General features: G+C 41.7%; 1 protein-coding gene across 1 annotated transcript in view; it reads left to right on the top strand.

Annotated features, from left to right (window-relative positions):
• The window catches only part of TPO (thyroid peroxidase), a gene marked incomplete at both ends in the record, with an annotated part of 310856 nt that overhangs the window by 226486 nt on the left and 66555 nt on the right, over positions 1-17815 (top strand). The window contains 2 exons of the mRNA XM_082250802.1: positions 252-460; positions 10554-10715. Coding sequence (XP_082106928.1) covers positions 252-460; positions 10554-10715 — 371 coding nt within the window. The remainder of the gene's footprint in view (positions 1-251; positions 461-10553; positions 10716-17815) is intronic.

Here is a 17815-nt window from a genome sequence, read left to right as displayed (position 1 = left end):
GATCGCACTGCGATATGCGATCGCAACTGGGGGTGTCATTAACTTTTAATTGACACCCCCTGCGTATCGCATATGGCAGTGTGAACTGCCAGATGTGTGGATGCGATGCGGGAACAGGCTGAATATTCACAGCGTTCCCGCATCGCAGAAGTGTGAACCGGCACTAAATGTTTATTGCAATAAGTAAACATTTAAAGGCTTGTTTTTCATTTTCATATATATAAATATTTCATTATCTTTTCACCTTATAGGTTTTGGTATGAAAACCCCATGATGTTTACTGAGACCCAGAGAAAGGAGCTTGAGAAGCATTCCCTCTCCCGTGTGGTTTGTGATAACACAGGCCTGAGCCATGTACCACCTGATGCCTTTCTTACAGGAAAATATCCAGATGACTTTATTTCATGTAAAAGTTTACCCAGCCTAGATCTCAAAGCTTGGAAGGAGGACATTAAAGAAAGTATGATGTCTCTTTCTTACATGCTTACCACTTGTAGGAGCTTTGTTTATCTTCAGTGATATTACTAGCAATTCAAGGGTTCTGTGTCAAATGTTGTGCAGTGTACAGACAAGGACTTCTGATAATTTAATTAGTAATGGTGATATCCTAAGGCAATCTCTAACCCAACATGCACATCGACTAAACATTGCATGTTTAGCTGTCTACTGATAGAACAATACATTAAGCTCTAAAGTAGCTCATGAGTTGTCTCATGCATAAGGGCTCTTTCACATGGGTGGCGGTGTTTACCACCCTGTAGCGGTCTGTGATGGTTTGCGTTTTAGTGAATGGAGAGCAGCAGCTGTCAGGCATTCAAGAGGGGATTGTGCCACCTCTTGGCTGATCGTTTTTTTTTTATTCCCAAGGATGATCTTATATTAAAATACAACACCACAACGTTAAGCCAATCATTTGGCTTGCAGTTGTAGGGTGCTCTATTAGACCTTAAAGCAAACACACTAATGCACACGTTCCTGCAAAATGGCTGTGAAAGTACGTGGATGCTGTGGACAACCAGCTGGAAACCATAAATATTCAAAGTGAAAATATGTCAACAGCAGACCATGGATCTTGAGAGCAGAACCAAAACATTTTTTAGCAATCATATCATAATAACAGAAGCAATGTTTCACAGCCTCGCAGGACCCATTATTCAGGCATGTGCCAATGTGCAGTGCAGAAAGAATACTATTTAAAGAACTATCCATCAATCCATCAATCCATGAGCAAATAATTTGCTTAGCCTCACCTCCTGATGGCATAATGATTTCATTAACCCACCATAAGCCCACAATTCAAAAAAATGACATAACAATCAGGCATCACAACACTATGCAACGCAATGTTAACCCAAAATATACATGTAACCCAAAATATACAGATAAAACAAGGGCAAACAGTGGTCACAAGTCCAAGCATTAACTGTATTGCAGATTAAAATGCAGATTTAATTACTCAAACAAGCACCTTTGATGCTAAGAAAGGAGTTGAGCAGGTCAACCTAGTACTGGAGTTATAGTTTATCAGGTTGCTAGGTACCAGTGGAGGAGTATAAGCCATCCTCCAAAGGCATGATTTGCTGTGCGTATGTTTACTGCGGGATCTTTACTCAGCTGGCTGGCCACCAGAGTCATGGCAATACATGATGCCAATGCAGGCATCAGGTAAACATAAGCAGGGGATAATGCGGGACAGCCCACTGAAGTGGCGAACCTGCAAAACAGTGCAGAAGCCAGTGAAGGTGACTATGGTGAACAAATTAAGGATGGAAGAAGCCAGCATACATAGCTGCAGAGACTTAGAAAAGAAAAAGTAAAAATAAAACTAAGATAGAAACAAGGGAGAAAAAAAAAAAAAAAAGTAACGGAAGAAAGGAAAAAAACAAGTGAAAAGAGAATAGACCCAAGGAGAAAAAAAAAAAGAAAAGAAAAAAAAATGGGTGAGAAACTAAAACAACAGGGGAAAATGGAATGGAGCGATAAACAAATAAAAACCAGAACACTGAAAATAAACAAAAAATAAGTAATAAATAATCAAAAAATAAATCAAATCAAATGCAACAAGAGAAACTGAATCAAAATTGTAAATCAAATCAAAAATAGAAGGAAACAGCAACATAAAACCAGGGAAAAGAGGAGAAAAAAAAAAAAATAATAAAACACAGACACAAAAGGAAAAGAGGGGAGGGGAACTAGGGGAAAACAGGCAAGCAAAGAAGGTAAATAAGTAAAGGAAAAGGCAGGCAGGAGATCAAAAAATATAAAAAGAAATAGGAGGAAAGGGAAAGGAAAAGAAGGAGAAAGGATAAAAGAGGGGAGAGGGAAGTTACATAGTTACATAGTTACATAGTTAGTGAGGCTGAAAAAAGACACAAGTCCATCCAGTTCAACCTATGATGTGTGTGTGTGTTTGCTTTTAACCGTACATTGTATACCCCTGTATGTTGTGGTCTTTAAGGTGTCCATCCAATAGTTTTTTGAAACTATCAATGCTCCCCGCTGATACGACTGCTTGCGGAAGAGAATTCCACATCCTTACCGCTCTTACAGTGAAGAACCCCTTACGCACTTTAAGGTTAAACCGCCTTTCCTCAAGTTTTAGTGAGTGGCCACGTGTCTTATTGTATCTCCTTTCTCTGAATAGTTTGTTCCTTATGCTAGGGTCGCCAGTACAGTATTTGTACATTGATATCATATCCCCCCTCAATCGTCTCTTCTCCAGAGAGAATAAGTTCAGTGCTTGTAGTCTTTCCTCATAGCTGATGTCCTCCATTCCCCTAATTATTTTTGTTGCCCTTCTCTGGACTTTCTCCAGTTCCAGCACATCCTTCCTGAGGACCGGTGCCCAGAACTGGACAGCATACTCCAGATGTGGCCGGACCAGAGTCTTGTAGAGTGGAAGAATAATCTCTTTATTTCTGGAGTGAATCCCCTTTTTTATACAACCCAGTATTCTGTTGGCTTTGCTTGCAGCGGCTTGGCATTGCATGCCACTTCCAAGCCTGTTGTCTACCAGTACCCCCAGGTCCCTTTCCATCCTAGACTCACCCAGAGGTTCCCCCCCTAGTGAGTAGCTTGCTTTCTGGTTTCTGGCCCCCAAGTGCATTACTTTACATTTTTCTACATTAAATCTCATCTGCCATGTAGTTGCCCACCCCGTTATTTTGTTCAGGTCTGCTTGCAAGATTTCCACATCCTGCATAGAAGATATTGGCATGCCTAATTTAGTATCATCTGCAAATACTGAGATTGTACTAGATATCCCCTCCTCTAGATCATTTATGAATAAATTAAACAGGATTGGTCCCAGGACAGAACCCTGGGGGACCCCACTTTCCACACCCGCCCAATCAGAGTACTCCCCATTAATCACCACCCTCTGGACTCTCCCCTGGAACCAGTTCTCTATCCAGGTACTCACCTTATGGTCCATACCTACCTTCCTTAGTTTGTACAGTAAGCGTTTGTGGGGAACGGTTTCAAAGGCCTTTGCAAAGTCCAGATACACCACATCCACAGGCTTACCTTTATCTAAGTGGCAGCTCACTTCATCGTAGAAGGTAAATAGATTGGTTTGGCATGAACGATTTTTCATGAATCCATGCTGATTACTACTTATAATACCGTTTTCATTACTAAAGTCTTGTATGTGGTCCCTTATCATCCCCTCCAAAATTTTGCAGACTACTGATGTTAGGCTGATCGGCCTATAGTTACCCGGGATATATCTCGGCCCCTTTTTAAATATTGGTACCACGTTGGCTTTTTTCCAATCAGCTGGCACCATACCTGTCTGTAAACTATCCTTAAAGATCAAGAATAATGGTCTGGCAATCACCTGGCTGAGCTCATTAAGAACCCTCGGGTGAAAGCCATCCAGTCCCGGGGATTTATTTATGTTAAGTTTCTCTAGTTTAGCTCTAAGTCTATCCTCTGTTAGCCATGGCGGCACTTCCTGAGGTGTATTATTTAGTTCGGCCTTACAAGCGGGGTTCGTGTAGCCCCCCGATTCCTTTGTGAAGACTGAAGAAAAGAAATTATTTAACACTTCCACCTTTTCTCTGTCCTCAGTGGCCATTTTTCCTTTATCATCTTTTATGGGGCCAATGTGTTCTGGCCTCGCTTTCTTACTGTTTATATACTTAAAGAACTTCTTGGGGTTCTTTTTACTCTCCTCCGCTATATGTCTCTCGTGTTCTATTTTAGCCGCCCTGATTTCATCTTTACATTTCTTATTACACTCTTTGTAGTGCTTAAATGCTGCCAATGACCCCTCAGTCTTGTATTTTTTGAAGGCCTTTTCTTTAGCTCTAATATACATTTTTATGTTGGAGTTTAGCCACCCAGGGTTTAGTTTTGCTCTTTTAAATTTATTTCCCTGTGGAATGCACTGGCCCACCCCCTTGTTAAGTATGCTCTTGAAGCACTCCCATTTTTCCTCTGTGTTCTTTGTTCCCAGGGTTCTATCCCATTTGATATTTTCTAGCAGCGAGCGCAGTTTAGGGAAATTGGCTCTTTTGAAATTCAGTGTCCTTATATTACCCTTGTGTTTCCTATTACTGTAATTAATACTGAAACCAATTGACCTATGGTCACTGTTCCCTAAGTTGTCCCGTATTTCTATATCCGTGAGCAGGTCTGTATTGTTGGTAACCAGTAGGTCAAGTACCGCATTGTTTCTTGTCGGTGCATTCACCATCTGACCCATGAAATTGTCCTGCAAAACATTTAGGAACTGCCGAGCCTTGGCTGAATGCGCGGTTCCTTCTGCCCAGTCTATATCAGGATAATTAAAGTCCCCCATTATAATGACATTTCCCATCCTTGCTGCCAATCCTATCTGTAACATGAGGTCCACCTCACCCTCCTCCCTCTGGTTTGGGGGCCTATAGCATACGCCCAATATTACCTTCCCCACCGTGCCTTTCCTTTGAAGCTCTACCCATAGGGATTCTGCCTCGTCCATAGCTCCATTATTAATATCATCCCTCATATTTACCTGTATACTGTTCTTAATATACAAACATACCCCTCCCCCTTTTTTACCCTCTCTATCTCTGCGATAAAGGGAATACCCCTGAATGGTCGCCATCCAGTCATGAGAGCTGTCAAACCAAGTCTCAGTTATCCCCACAAAATCTAAGTCCTCCTCAAACATCAGCAGCTCCAGCTCTCCCATCTTGTTGGCCAGGCTTCTGGCATTGGTATATAAGCCTCGTAATTTTGATGTTTTTAGGATGCTCTCTTGATTTTTCCCCGTACCCACCCTGGGTATAGGAGCTCCGAACACCCTACCGCTAATGCCCCCATTTCTGCCCTCTGAAACTTGCTTTCCACTGGCTAATTCTACATCTGTACCCTCCCCCCCATTCCCTAGTTTAAAAGCCCCTCTAACTTTTTGGCCATCCTCGCACCCAGTACGGCTGCACCCTCCCCATTTAGGTGCAATCCGTCCCTACCAAAGAGCCGGTGACCGACTGAGAAGTCGGCCCAGTTCTCCAGGAACCCGAAACCCTCCTTAGTACACCAGCTCCTCAGCCACTCGTTAACTTCCCTAATCTCCCGCTGCCTCTCTGGTGTGGCTCGAGGTACAGGTAGTATTTCGGAAAATACTACCTTGGAGGTCCTAGTCCTCAACTTAGCGCCTAAGTCCCTGAAATCGTTTAGGACTCTCCGTCTTCCTCTGCCTATGTCATTGGTACCCACGTGTACCATGACAGCTGGGTCTTCCCCAGCCCCACCCAATAATCTGTTCACCCGATCCGCGATGTGCCGAACCCGAGCGCCCGGCAAACAACAGACTGTTCGGCACACACGGTCTTTGTCACAGATTACACTGTCTGCCCTTCTAATAATTGAGTCCCCTACCACCAACACCTGTCTTTCCTTTCCCTTTCTCCCGGCCTCACTGGAGGAGTTCTTCCCCTGGCAGCTAGGGGTGTCGCTCTGCTCCAGCAATGCTGGTCCCTGACTGGTTTCCCCAACATCACACAACGGGGCGTATCTATTGGGGTGCTCCAGCCCAGGATCAGCCTCCTTGACTTGTCCCCTTCTACCCCTCCTAACTGTCACCCCTCTGCTCTGCTCTGATGCCTGCACCTCCGATACTCCGCCCACCTCTGTGCAGGCCCCTGTCTGCACCTGATTGGTACAATCCTGGCTCTCCTCCGGTATGGACATTCGTCTCAGTGTTGCCAGCTGCTTCCCTAGATTCAGGACCTGAGCTTCTTGAGGAAAGAAAGGGAAAAAAATTATGAAAAGGGGGAAGGGGAAGGGGAAGGGGGAAGCAAGGAGATAGGAAAGAGAAGGAGAGAAGAGGGAAAATAAGGATGGGGGTATGCTGGAGGGGCAGGAAGAGGAGATGATCACAACAAGGGAAAAAAGGAATAGATTAGGAGAGGAGGGGAGATCGATTTTGAAGAAGCAGCTACTGTAGTAGGTATGGCATTAAAACCAGTTAGAGCATAACAAGCAAGTTAAAAAAAATAGGAGAAGAACTATATACAAGGTCCAATCATGAAACGCCAACCCCACCAGAATTAATCTTTCATCAAGGAAGCACAAAAAGGATAAATTAATATTGGGGCCTCCTAGCTGTACGGTATTAAGTGTGTATATCCAATATGCTTCCCAGCATAGGAGGAGACAATTACGGTCCCCATCCCTTACAAGTCAACTGACAGGTTCAATGACCATGCCCCTAATTCCTGTACTTGATGTTTCTGAATGACAGGTTCTGAGTGACTAGGTCACTGGGTTCACCTTTTCAGCCTTGGCCAAGGCTGTTCTTATGTCACTCCTATGCCTTTGGAACTGTTGTATGAAGGGGCCTATAGTCTTACCTACATACACTAGTGAACATGGGAATTTCAAGATGTTAAAGTAATCATCCGTATTGCAATTCACATAGTCATGTATACGATAGAGCTTGCCACTACGAGGATGTGTAAATCCGCATATCAAGAAGTTGCAAATATTGCAATTGAAGCACCTGTAACACTGTAACATCCCTGTTTTTTGACATCCTGATGTTGGACCTGGCATACTTGGATCAGGGGTCAGCTTGTACAAGCAGATCCCGTAAAGACCTACCATGCTTGTTGAATAGTAACGGTGGATTCTTGAGGCTAATGTGTCATCTGTCCTGAGGATGCTAAGGTTACCTATTGCTGCAGGTTTAATGCATTCAGCTTCCCAGTGGAACCTATGTATGAACAGTGGCCTATTGACAGTCATAAAGATATTTTTAGGGTCTTTTCATATTTCTTTCACCAAAGCCTGATCGAGTATTGTTTTGGGATAATCATGTTCCAAAAAGTTTACGTATATAGCTACAATATGTTGCTTCCTCTCATTATCACTGGTGTGACTTGTGGTGTGCTGCTGACATACCTACACCTTAATGGACACGTTTGATAGAAAAGTTGATTTAAAATTGCCACAACCATGAAGCAAAGATTTGCAGCATGTGTACAGCCTCAATTGTCTGGAATGGTAGTACTTAGCTGGGTTGTCTGGGGGCAGTAAAACCGTGGCTGTTACTACCTCTGGTTACCCATGTGAAAGGATTTTCACAAATGCACATATTCTAAATAGTATTTTTTGCTTGACACCTGGTTGACAGCACTTATTGCCACATGTATTTAACAATAACGGTCTGCAAACCAGTGTTATCTATGTTGTACACCATAAAGCAACCAACAATGGATTTTTTTAGGGTGCTTAAGCACCTTCACAGTGTATCTATCTGCACAATAGTTTTAAACATATAGAGCAAGCACACAACAGAAAAAAAATAATAAGAAGGATAGCTGAGCCAGACCCTGGTAAAAAGAGAGAGCAGGAGGAATAACTTAACATTTTAGCTGTGTAAGAACCCCCTTTCTCAAGAAACTCCAGCCTCATCATTCCATTTTGGATACTGAGTGTTCACTGTACCTTTATACAGTACATGCATGCATTTTTGTTGATTGGAATTACCAGTGGAGTAAATACCTATGTTGTATTATGCCTGCTGTGATATGATATACATACAATCATTCCATACTTTAGGTACAAATATCCAAGTATATCATATCCCATCAGGCATAATAGAACATAGGTATTACCTCCACTGGTAATTCCAATCAACAAAAATGAATGCATGTAATGTATAAAGGTACAGTAAACACCACTTAAATCATATGTTCAGAAATACAGTACATACAGGAATTCAGTATCCAAAATGGAATGATGAGGCTGGAGGTTCTTGAGAAAGGGGGTTCTTACACAGCTAAAATGTTAAGTTTTTCCTCCTGCTCTCTCTTTTTACCAGGGTCTGGCTCAGCTTTATTGATAAAGCATTTTTGTTATGTGGTGTGCTTATTCTATACATTTAAAGCTCTTATTGACACCCCAGCATAGACGTGAAAGATTGGCAATTTAGCTGAGCCATTGGCTATTTGAACCTACAGTATTGTATAATTATATGCACTGTATATGCCTAATACAACTTTATTGATAAAACAGTTGTGTTATGTGGTGTGCTAAAATTATATATTTAAAGCTCTTATTGCCACCCTAGCATAGTTGTGACATTTTGGCTATATAACTGAGCTAATCCCTAGTTGGTTCACGATTCTTTTATAATGGATTTTTTCTAACCTTTTTTATCAGATGCCAATATAAGGTAAAATGTAATTTTGTCATATACTGCATATCACACCAGTTTAAACTTGTGCACACAAACAAATGTTTCCAAACCAAGTGGATAAATAGTATTTCTGGGCTGATCCTATTGCAATGTAGGTTCTTCTGACAGTGGGCATTATTGTACATTTTATACCTTATGATTAACTGTACTGGGATTTATGGAGGATAGACAATCCAAAAGTTTGCATTCAGTAGATTCTGTCACACCAGTTCATTGGGAAAACTGACAAATTGCTTGTGTGTGCCACCTTCCAGTGGACATTCTAACAGTTACTGCATTGTATTGCTTTACATGCATAGTGGCATGATTTTTATTCAGAATATAACAAATACTTTAAAGTGTATGTAAAACCAGAGTTGTATAAAGTACTCAAAACCCATACTTAAGTAAAAGTACAAGTGCTCGACCAAAAAGTGACTTGAGTAGAAGTGGAAGTGCTCAATCAAAAAGTGACTTGATTAGAAGTACTAAAGTATTCAACATTTTTTATACTTAAGTATTGCAAGTAGTTTTTTTTGAAAAATTTGCTACTCAAGTACTGAAAGTAGAAGTACCAGTAGTTTTGAAAAAAAAATTGCTGCTCAAGTACTGAAAGTAAAAGTACAAGTACTGTGTTATGTAGTTATTAAAGAAAGAAGTCAAAAGTTTGAACATCATATTGTTTTTTATTATTTCAAATGCAGCTTTTTTTTTTATACATACAGTAGCATTTATTTTCGTATGCGCTGATAATACACATGTTTTGAGCTTCATGAAACCTGCCATCTACTGTTCTGGCAGTGGTAATTTTTATAATTGTAACGAGTAACTATGCAGCACAAAAAAAAATATTGGAGTAGAAGTATTGAAATCATAGAAAAAATGTAGGTGAAGTAAAAGTGGAAGTGGGAGAAAAAAATTCTACTCTAGGAAAGTACAGATACCACCTTTCAGTACTTAAGTACAGTAGTGAAGTAGTTCTACTTAGTTACTATACATCTCTGTGTAAAACCCAAAATGCTGGACACACCCCCTAATGGCTACTTTAAAGCCACATTCCAGGCATATTTAAAATGCACAAATTATTGCAGCTCCATAATCAAATAAGCCTCATTAAAAGGTATTTTTAAATGCAAACAATATAAGTACCCAAAATTGACTTAGTATCAGCCATTTGCAGTGTTCTGTACAGTCGGCATAGCAGAGTTTAGAGAGGAGGATAAAGCAGAAACACAAGGAGCAAAGAAGGTGTGCTGCAGGATAATTCAGGAAATGCTTATGCAAGGAGAGGACAGAGTAATACAGTGATAAGATCATAAACAAGTTGCTTCTATTTTCACTGTTCAGTTAAAGAATTGGGGTAGTAAGTGAATGTGAAACTGCAGCAGATAAAGACCAGGTCCCTTTCCCTGCTAGACACAGGAAGCTTGCTGTAAAAAAGTTTTTTTTTTAAGTAAATATTTTATACAAATTTTAAAAATGATATCTGTATCATTTAAACATAATAATAATAAAAAAATAAATAAATTTGACCAAAAACATTTTACTTTCCCTTTAAAACTGGAAATGTTCTAAAAAGAAAAAAAAAGAGGATTTATGTTTGTATTTTACTTGAAGCTATCTGAAGTACAAACCATATTCAACATTTAATGGAAGTGAAGTAGCAAAAAGACCAGCAATCTAAAAGCTGCATAGGTGGAACAGTACTAAATAAGAGTATGATCTGTGCATTGGTCGTGTAAGCCTGCCCTGAATTTAAAAGTGTACTTGGAAAAAAATAAATAAATGTTGTCTCATTTTTCACCAAGACAAACCTTTGATTAGAGGAATAAAACCAAGATAAACATCAAGAAGGATTTAACCAGTAGATTTCTTATTGTAGGTACATCCTGTGGCCTTCCAATGAAGATAGAAAATGGTGACTTTGTGTTTTGTTCGGAGGCTGTGTTAATTTATTTTTGTTACACCGGCTATCACTTAGAAGGACATGAAGAATTAGCGTGTCAAGGAAATCAATGGAGTACCAAACCCCCATTTTGTTCAGGTACCGTTTTATTTCAAAGCATTACAATAACAATTCTGCTGCTTTAGGATAATTTAATTACATTTTAGATAATGGTGTATCATGACAGGCACACATTTAATGCTGAAACAAATCCTTCATTATACAAAAAAATAAATAAAAATGAAAATCTGCCATTTTATTGTATAGTGATTACAAAGCAGTAGTCACTTTTCACTGCACCATCTCAGCCAGTGCTTGTGCCAATCATTATTGTATTACCCCAGTTACTACTGGCTGATGGGGGCCCCAAACAACCTTTTATGGTATGGAAGTATAACTCTGCATGGTCTTAGGAGCAACTGGTATGTGAATTTGGGTAGCACAGGGCTTGGTAGTTTGCACTTCTTCCTTGCAGCACTGGAGTCCTTGGTTTGAATCCCACCCAGAACACTATCTACGCCATTTTTTTTTATGTCTTCCTGTGCTTGTGTGTTTCTCACACTCAAAAGATAAGCTGGTACTATATTTGTCCCTAGTATACGTTATAGGGACAGTGGTGTATTTAGGTTTTGTTTTGCTCTAGGCAAGACTAAAATTGGGCAGCCTCCCCCCCCCCCCCCCATCTAAATATGTCCCATCCAAGCCACCTTTAGAATTGCACACGCCCATGCAGCTGCAAAAAGTGACGTATATTTTACTATCCATAGGCAACACTTTAAAAGCCTTTACATGTTTCTACTTTTGGTTTACAGAGGAGGTCTGGTGCTACATTTACTGCTCATGATCTGACATTCGGGGTGATACCTTACATGTGTGGGACGATCACTGTATGCATGCATGCAGGACAGACACACGCTTTTGCCTTTGCAAGGGAGGATGGGGGCACTTTTTTTTTAAATGTATTTCTTTTTTTACACTTTTGCTTAATTTTTATTTTTTTAATCACTTTTATTGCTATAAGAAGAAATTTAAACATCCTAGTGACAGCAATAGCCAGTGACGGGTACTTTTTATAGAAATTCTGAATTGGAAAAGACCCCAAAATCCATCCTCTGCACATTCAAAACACCACGATCTGAGTTTCTGAATGCTTATGATTTTTTAAAAATGGAGCCGATGGTTTCAGAGTAAACTGGAAGTGATGTAATGGTTTTGCTTCTGGTTTACTGTTACAAATAACCAATCAAAGCCGATCCCAGATGCGCTGGCTTGTCGCCCAGGTCTCCCAGTGGGACGCGAGAGCCCGAGAGAGCTGCGGAAGGCACTGGGAAGGGGGCGCCCCCTCCTGCTGCTTGTAACAGCAATCAGGCAGCTAGTAAGCTGCTCCGATTGCTTTTGCAAGAGAGCCGACTGCCAGCTCTAAAATATGATACCAGAGTGATGCCTGCAGCTGCATATCATTCCGGTAGAGGTGCCGCTCCCCTGAAAAATGCCACCTGAGGCAAATGCCTTGTTTGCCTTGTGGTAGATACGCCCCTGGATAGGGACCTTAGATTGTCAGCTCCTTGAATGCAGGGCCTGATGCCAGTATACACATATGTGGCTTACCCTGTAACCCAGAACTCAAAGATTGAGAACTAAGGAACGTAGCACAACTGAAAAATAAATGAATTTAACTATATAGCATTTTTTAAGCTATTGCTTAAAATTATGCTGTATAGACTAACATCATCAATGTAAATGTGTATAAGCAGAGCATTGTGTTAAATAGCTTTTATAATAGCTGACAACCCAATGACTTCACATAACCCACTCAAAGTTAGCAGCGGTATGCTAAGGGCTTTGGCTTCAGTATTTACTTATTATATTAGTTAGTGATCCACTTTTGTGGCACAGTCAGAAAAACTTTGAGGTAAATTTGTCATATGCAATAGGATTTTGGTTAGTCAATTCAAACAATTTTAACATTCACCATACAAAAAGGTCATCTGATTGCATTTAACTATATTGATAGTTCATGATCATTATGCTTAGGCACCAGGGGTTGAATTACTAAAGAAACAATCTATTCACTTTTCAATGGAAGTTGAAATTTGTATTGAATTTTTTCCTAGAGCTGAACAAGGTGAAGCTCTTCTGACTTCCATCATCCAATCATGTGGAAGGGAAGTTGCCCTTTTCAAGAGAATTTGCCCCAAAACTTGTAAATGTGGTGCAATTTCACTTTGCAAACAATACCCAATCACAGGCGGGGAAAATAAAATGTAGCATTCTTGTTTGCACACAATTGGATGATGCAAGTCAGAAGAGCTTCACCTCATTCACTAAGCTCTGGGGAAAATTTCCTTTGCTAAGTACATCTTCCCTTTGGGAAGTAAATCTTCCCTGGCAAAGTGAACAGTCTTTTCACCTTTAGTAAATCAACCCTACTATGTTTTCCTTAAATATTAAATGGCTTAGTACACTTAAAAACTGTACCACTGCCCTCCATATATCTCCAGACAATGGTATGCAACACATGTTTTTTACCACTATCCTGTTCTGTTTGTTCTTCAGATGCTGAAAGCACAGGCAGCTCAGTTCTCTTCTAAAAAACAACTTTTATTTTGTTCATCCATTAATCTAAAACTAAATCTGGCTAAGATCTGCTTTTTGCATGGAGTTGGGTTGCTGCATTTTAAAGAAAAACATTCTTCTGAGACATTTGTACCCTTTGCTGACCTTCCTTAAAGCGAAGTTCCAGTGACCTGTGGTAAAAATAATAGTCAGCAGCTACAAAAGGTGGAGCTGCTGACTTTTAAAAAACAGCCACTCACTTGTCCCAGGATCCAGCGATGAGCTCACCGCAGTCGGTCTCACCAGCTGTCTTCAGTCCCCAGCGCCGGCATCTTCTCTATGGGCATCTGGCTGTAACAGCTTGCAGCTTCACATTCGGGTGCTCACTGCGCATGTGCGAGTAGCGCTGCGCATCATGAGTGGTGGATGCATTCTTCTGGGACCCGTCAGTTTCCCAGAAGACAGCAGGAGTGAGGAAGGAGAACTTCCATTGCCGAGCGCCTTGGCTCTCGGCACGGAAGTGGGAAGCGGGTACCTGTCAAAACTGGGTACCCGCTCCCCCTTCCCCACTCATCAAAAGTGCCAATTGTTTATGAGGAATGGAGAACAAGTCTCTAAAGCAGAACTTCCCCTTTTGGGGGGGGGGAGTTCTGCTTTAAATGACATACACCATTCTTCTTTCACACTGTCTAAAGGTTTATTTTTAACCACTTTCAGACTGGAGGATTTTGCTGCTCAATGACCAGGCCCTATTTTGCGATTTGGCACTGCTTGACTTTAACGGACAATTGCGTGGTCGTGCGACGCTCTACCCAAACAAAATTGACATCCTTTTCTTTCCCACAAATAGAGCTTTCTTTTGTTGGTATTTGATCACCTCTGCGGTTTTTATTTTTTGTGCTATAAACAAAAAATAGCGACAATTTTGAAAAAAAAAAAACAATATTTTTCACATTCTTTTATAGGAAATTCTCAAAAAAAAATGTAAAAATCTAATTTTTTTAACATTTTAGGCCAATTTATTTTCTGCTACATATTTTTGGTAAAAAAAAAAAAAAAAAATCGCAATAAGCGTATTTTGAATGATTTGCACAAAAGTTATTGCGTTTACTATGTACGGGAAAAATGTATGTCATTTTTTATTGTTTTTTTTTTTTTTTACTAGTAATGGCAGCAAGCTGCGAGTTTTTTGCTGGACTGCGACAATGCAGCAGACAGATTGGACCCCTAACTGACATTTTTGACACTTTTGGGGGTACCAGTGACATTACTACAGTAATCAGTGCTAAAAATATGCACTGTTACTGTAATAATGACACTGGCAGGGAAGGTGTTAACAGTATTGGTGATCAAGGGGTTAAATGTGACCCTAGGGGCGTGATTCTAACTGTGGGGGGGGGGGGCATGGCTTGTAAAGTCATCACAGAGACATGTGATCCTATATAGCAGGATCACATGACATCTGTGATCACTTCAGGGAGAAGTATGGACGGCTGTGTGTACATCAGCTGTCTTTCCTTCTCTGTCAGTGGCGAGAGATCGCCGGTGTTAGGCGGCCATCAGAGCCACCTGACACCCGCAATGGCTTCCCCGCTGATTAGAGGGGCGGGAGTGCACCGCCAGCGGTGCGCGCTCGCCCCCCTAGCTCCTCCCAGGGGAGCATGTACGGGGTTTTGCCTGGGAGAGCAGACCTGCCGCAGTACATCTACGACGGCTGGTTGGCAAGTGGTTAATGTGTGTGTATCGCTAAAAGAAAAAAAAAATGGTGTTTAAAGCTTTCAGTGGGTATTAGGCATTAGATCATTTTACACTACACATCACCTTACCACACTTGTTGACTGTGGGTGGATCTTGAAATCACACAATCACCTTTCGTTATAGATGTGCAGAACGTAAAAATGTGTTTTGATTCGGTTAGATTCGTTAATTTGCTAATTTAATTTCATTGATTCATTTCGGAATTTGTTTTGTTTCATTTTTTTTAATTTCGTTTTGTTTAATAATTTTCTAATGAATTCCAATTTCTAATGAAATTTTCGGAATGATTCAAATATGGATTGGTCGAAAGGTAGTGACCAATTCTAATTCTGTGTAAGGAATAGCTGGTTGGTAAGGAACGGGCCAGAAAGCTGGCCGTCACATCCTTAACAACAGATGACTCATCAGCTATCAGCAGGCTTTCCCAGTGTGAGCTGAATTGTAAAGCAGTGTATACGCTGCTGCCTGTTCTGTGAAAACAACAAGTAGTCGAAATCTCCAATTATTTCTGCTGTTAAGTAACCGGAAGTGATGTGGTTGGAGATTTCAGTTGGAGTTTTTGGCAGAACACCAGCAATAGAACAGTCAGAAAGAAAAACAGCGTGGGTTCACCCCAATCCATACCAGGCCCTTTAGGTCTGCCCCCACCCCAAAGCACCTTGTCCCCAAGTTGATGGATACAAGGGTCTCTTCCTCACAACCCTGGGCTGTGGTTGTGGGGGTCTGCAGGCGGGGGGTTTATAGGAGTCTGAAATCTTCCTCAGATCCCGCCCTCTCCCCCCATGTAAATGAGGATACGCATTCACCAAATAAGTATAAAAAGTGAATAAAGACAGTACACAAGTTTTTGAAAATTCCTTTATTAAAAAATAAAAAGCAATGTCCCCCAATGTAGATTCATCCTCAATCACACCACCACCGCACTTGTTAAAGGGGGATTCAATATTCTGATAATAATTTTTTGACCGTTCCGAATTGGAATCCTTCCAAAAATGTGGAATTTGTGGTAAAATGAATAAACAAAACTAATTTCAAAGAAATTTGTTACTATTTCATTCAGAGATTCGGATACTAAAATGGAAAAAAGATTTGGGGATGCCTTTTTCAGATTATTTCAAAATAAGCAATCATGTGGGCATGCAGTGGGAAAGCCATATAGAATTCTGGGATGTATCACTAGAGAGACCATATACTGGTGGAAGGAGGTCCTGATTTCCTTATATAGATCCTTAGTTATACCATATTTGAATACTGTGTCCAGTTCTGGACACCTCACTGTTACGGAACAGGGCACCCCTGAGCAGGTACCTCCGTTGACAGACGCTCCTAGTGCTTCCCGAGGGCTCCAAGCACTCCACCAGACACCGTAAGCACTTCAGACTCCACGAACCGCCGCAGCTTGGTTAGGGTCTTGGCATCTCCTACCCACCCTGGACCAACGACAAGGCTCCAGGTTCCTGTGGGTGAACCTCTCTTTCCCCAGAGAGTGCAGCAGAATAAGCTCTTACACAAGCTCTTACAAGAGCTCAGTGATTCTCTAAGGGAGTATGGAAGACCATAGCAATCCCTGTAGCAGATTCCCCCAATAACGAGACAAAGCTCCGAGTTGAGGTTAAAACAGGAACAACATTTATTGGAAGAACAGAGCACACTTTTATACAGAAATTGGAACATCCTTCCCCCAACAACCGCTTTTCCATTGGTCAATTGTAAAGTACTTGCAGTTCTCACTAAGGTCCTCTCCAGCATATGCAAATGAGGGCTTGAAAATGAGTCAACAGGGATTGGTCAGATAGCTTTGACCAATGCAAGGAGACAGAAGCCCCAGGGGGCAATCAATGTAAACTATAGTCAGACACAGAACAATGGTTCCCTAACGAGCCCTCAATACACATTACTCTGAGTGTCAATAGACCGCCCGTCTCCTCAGAACTTCCTGTAATGCCCATATTAGGAGTTGGCTTCCTGTTCCTTACAGTTTACAGGAATATGTTTTAGCTTCCAGGAGAGGCAAGGCTCCATTAGCCACATGTTTAAAGAAACACAAAAAGACACAAAAATGCATAACTCCCAGTCTACTGAACAGAACCCCTACATTCAACCCATCCCCAGATAGCCTGGATCCGAGCGCTCAACATATCCAAACAGGGCTCAGATGCCACAAACACAGTCAAATTGCCATGGTGTTTATGTTTAGCATGGGCTGATGAGAGGGTCCATAGTCATATTGCAGGAGGCGAGCAACCAGGCTTCTCCAACGCCCAGTGGCGAGATTGGTCTTGTCACATTTCTCCCCCTTTCCAAAAAGACTAACAGGGTACCTGACCTCCTGCCGGTCAGTGCCCTTGTTAGTCCAGCAGCCCACCCACAAAACAGAAAAAACAGTACGGCCCACCCACAATAAATGGTTACTACACCTGGTTAGAGGAGAAACTTGTCCCTGTCCAGGTGCCTCACCACGGCTGTGTAGGGGACTGGTAGGCTGCCTTGGTGGGTTGCTGAGTGGGCAGAGACCAGCGGTACTCTGTCCTGGTGCCAGCACTACAACCGGAGTAGTCTGGTTGGAGCCTGGTTGCTGGAGGGGGAGACCGCCTGTCTCCCCTTTAGATACACCACCATGCTGCTGTGGGGGAAGACCGACTGTCTTCCCTTTGGCTAAACAGCCCTGTTGCTGGGGGTCAGGACCAACTGTCCCTACCCCCTGTGCTGTGAGTGCAGAGACCACGGTCCCATCTGCACTGTTGGGGGGCTTACTGTCTCCCCCTGGTACATTAAGCTGCTGCTGGGGAGAGGGGGTAACAAGCTCCTCTCCCGATAGAACACTCTGCCCATCATTGATCCGCCGCTGGGGAGAGGTGGTAACAATCTCCTCTCCCATACATACT

The sequence above is a fragment of the Pelophylax lessonae genome, assembly GCF_965119305.1.
Source record: "Pelophylax lessonae genome assembly, chromosome: 3".
In the NCBI taxonomy this organism is placed as follows: Eukaryota; Metazoa; Chordata; class Amphibia; order Anura; family Ranidae; genus Pelophylax; species Pelophylax lessonae.
The sequence above is the reverse complement of the archived record's forward strand: the minus strand, read 5'-3'. Positions and strand labels throughout refer to the sequence as shown.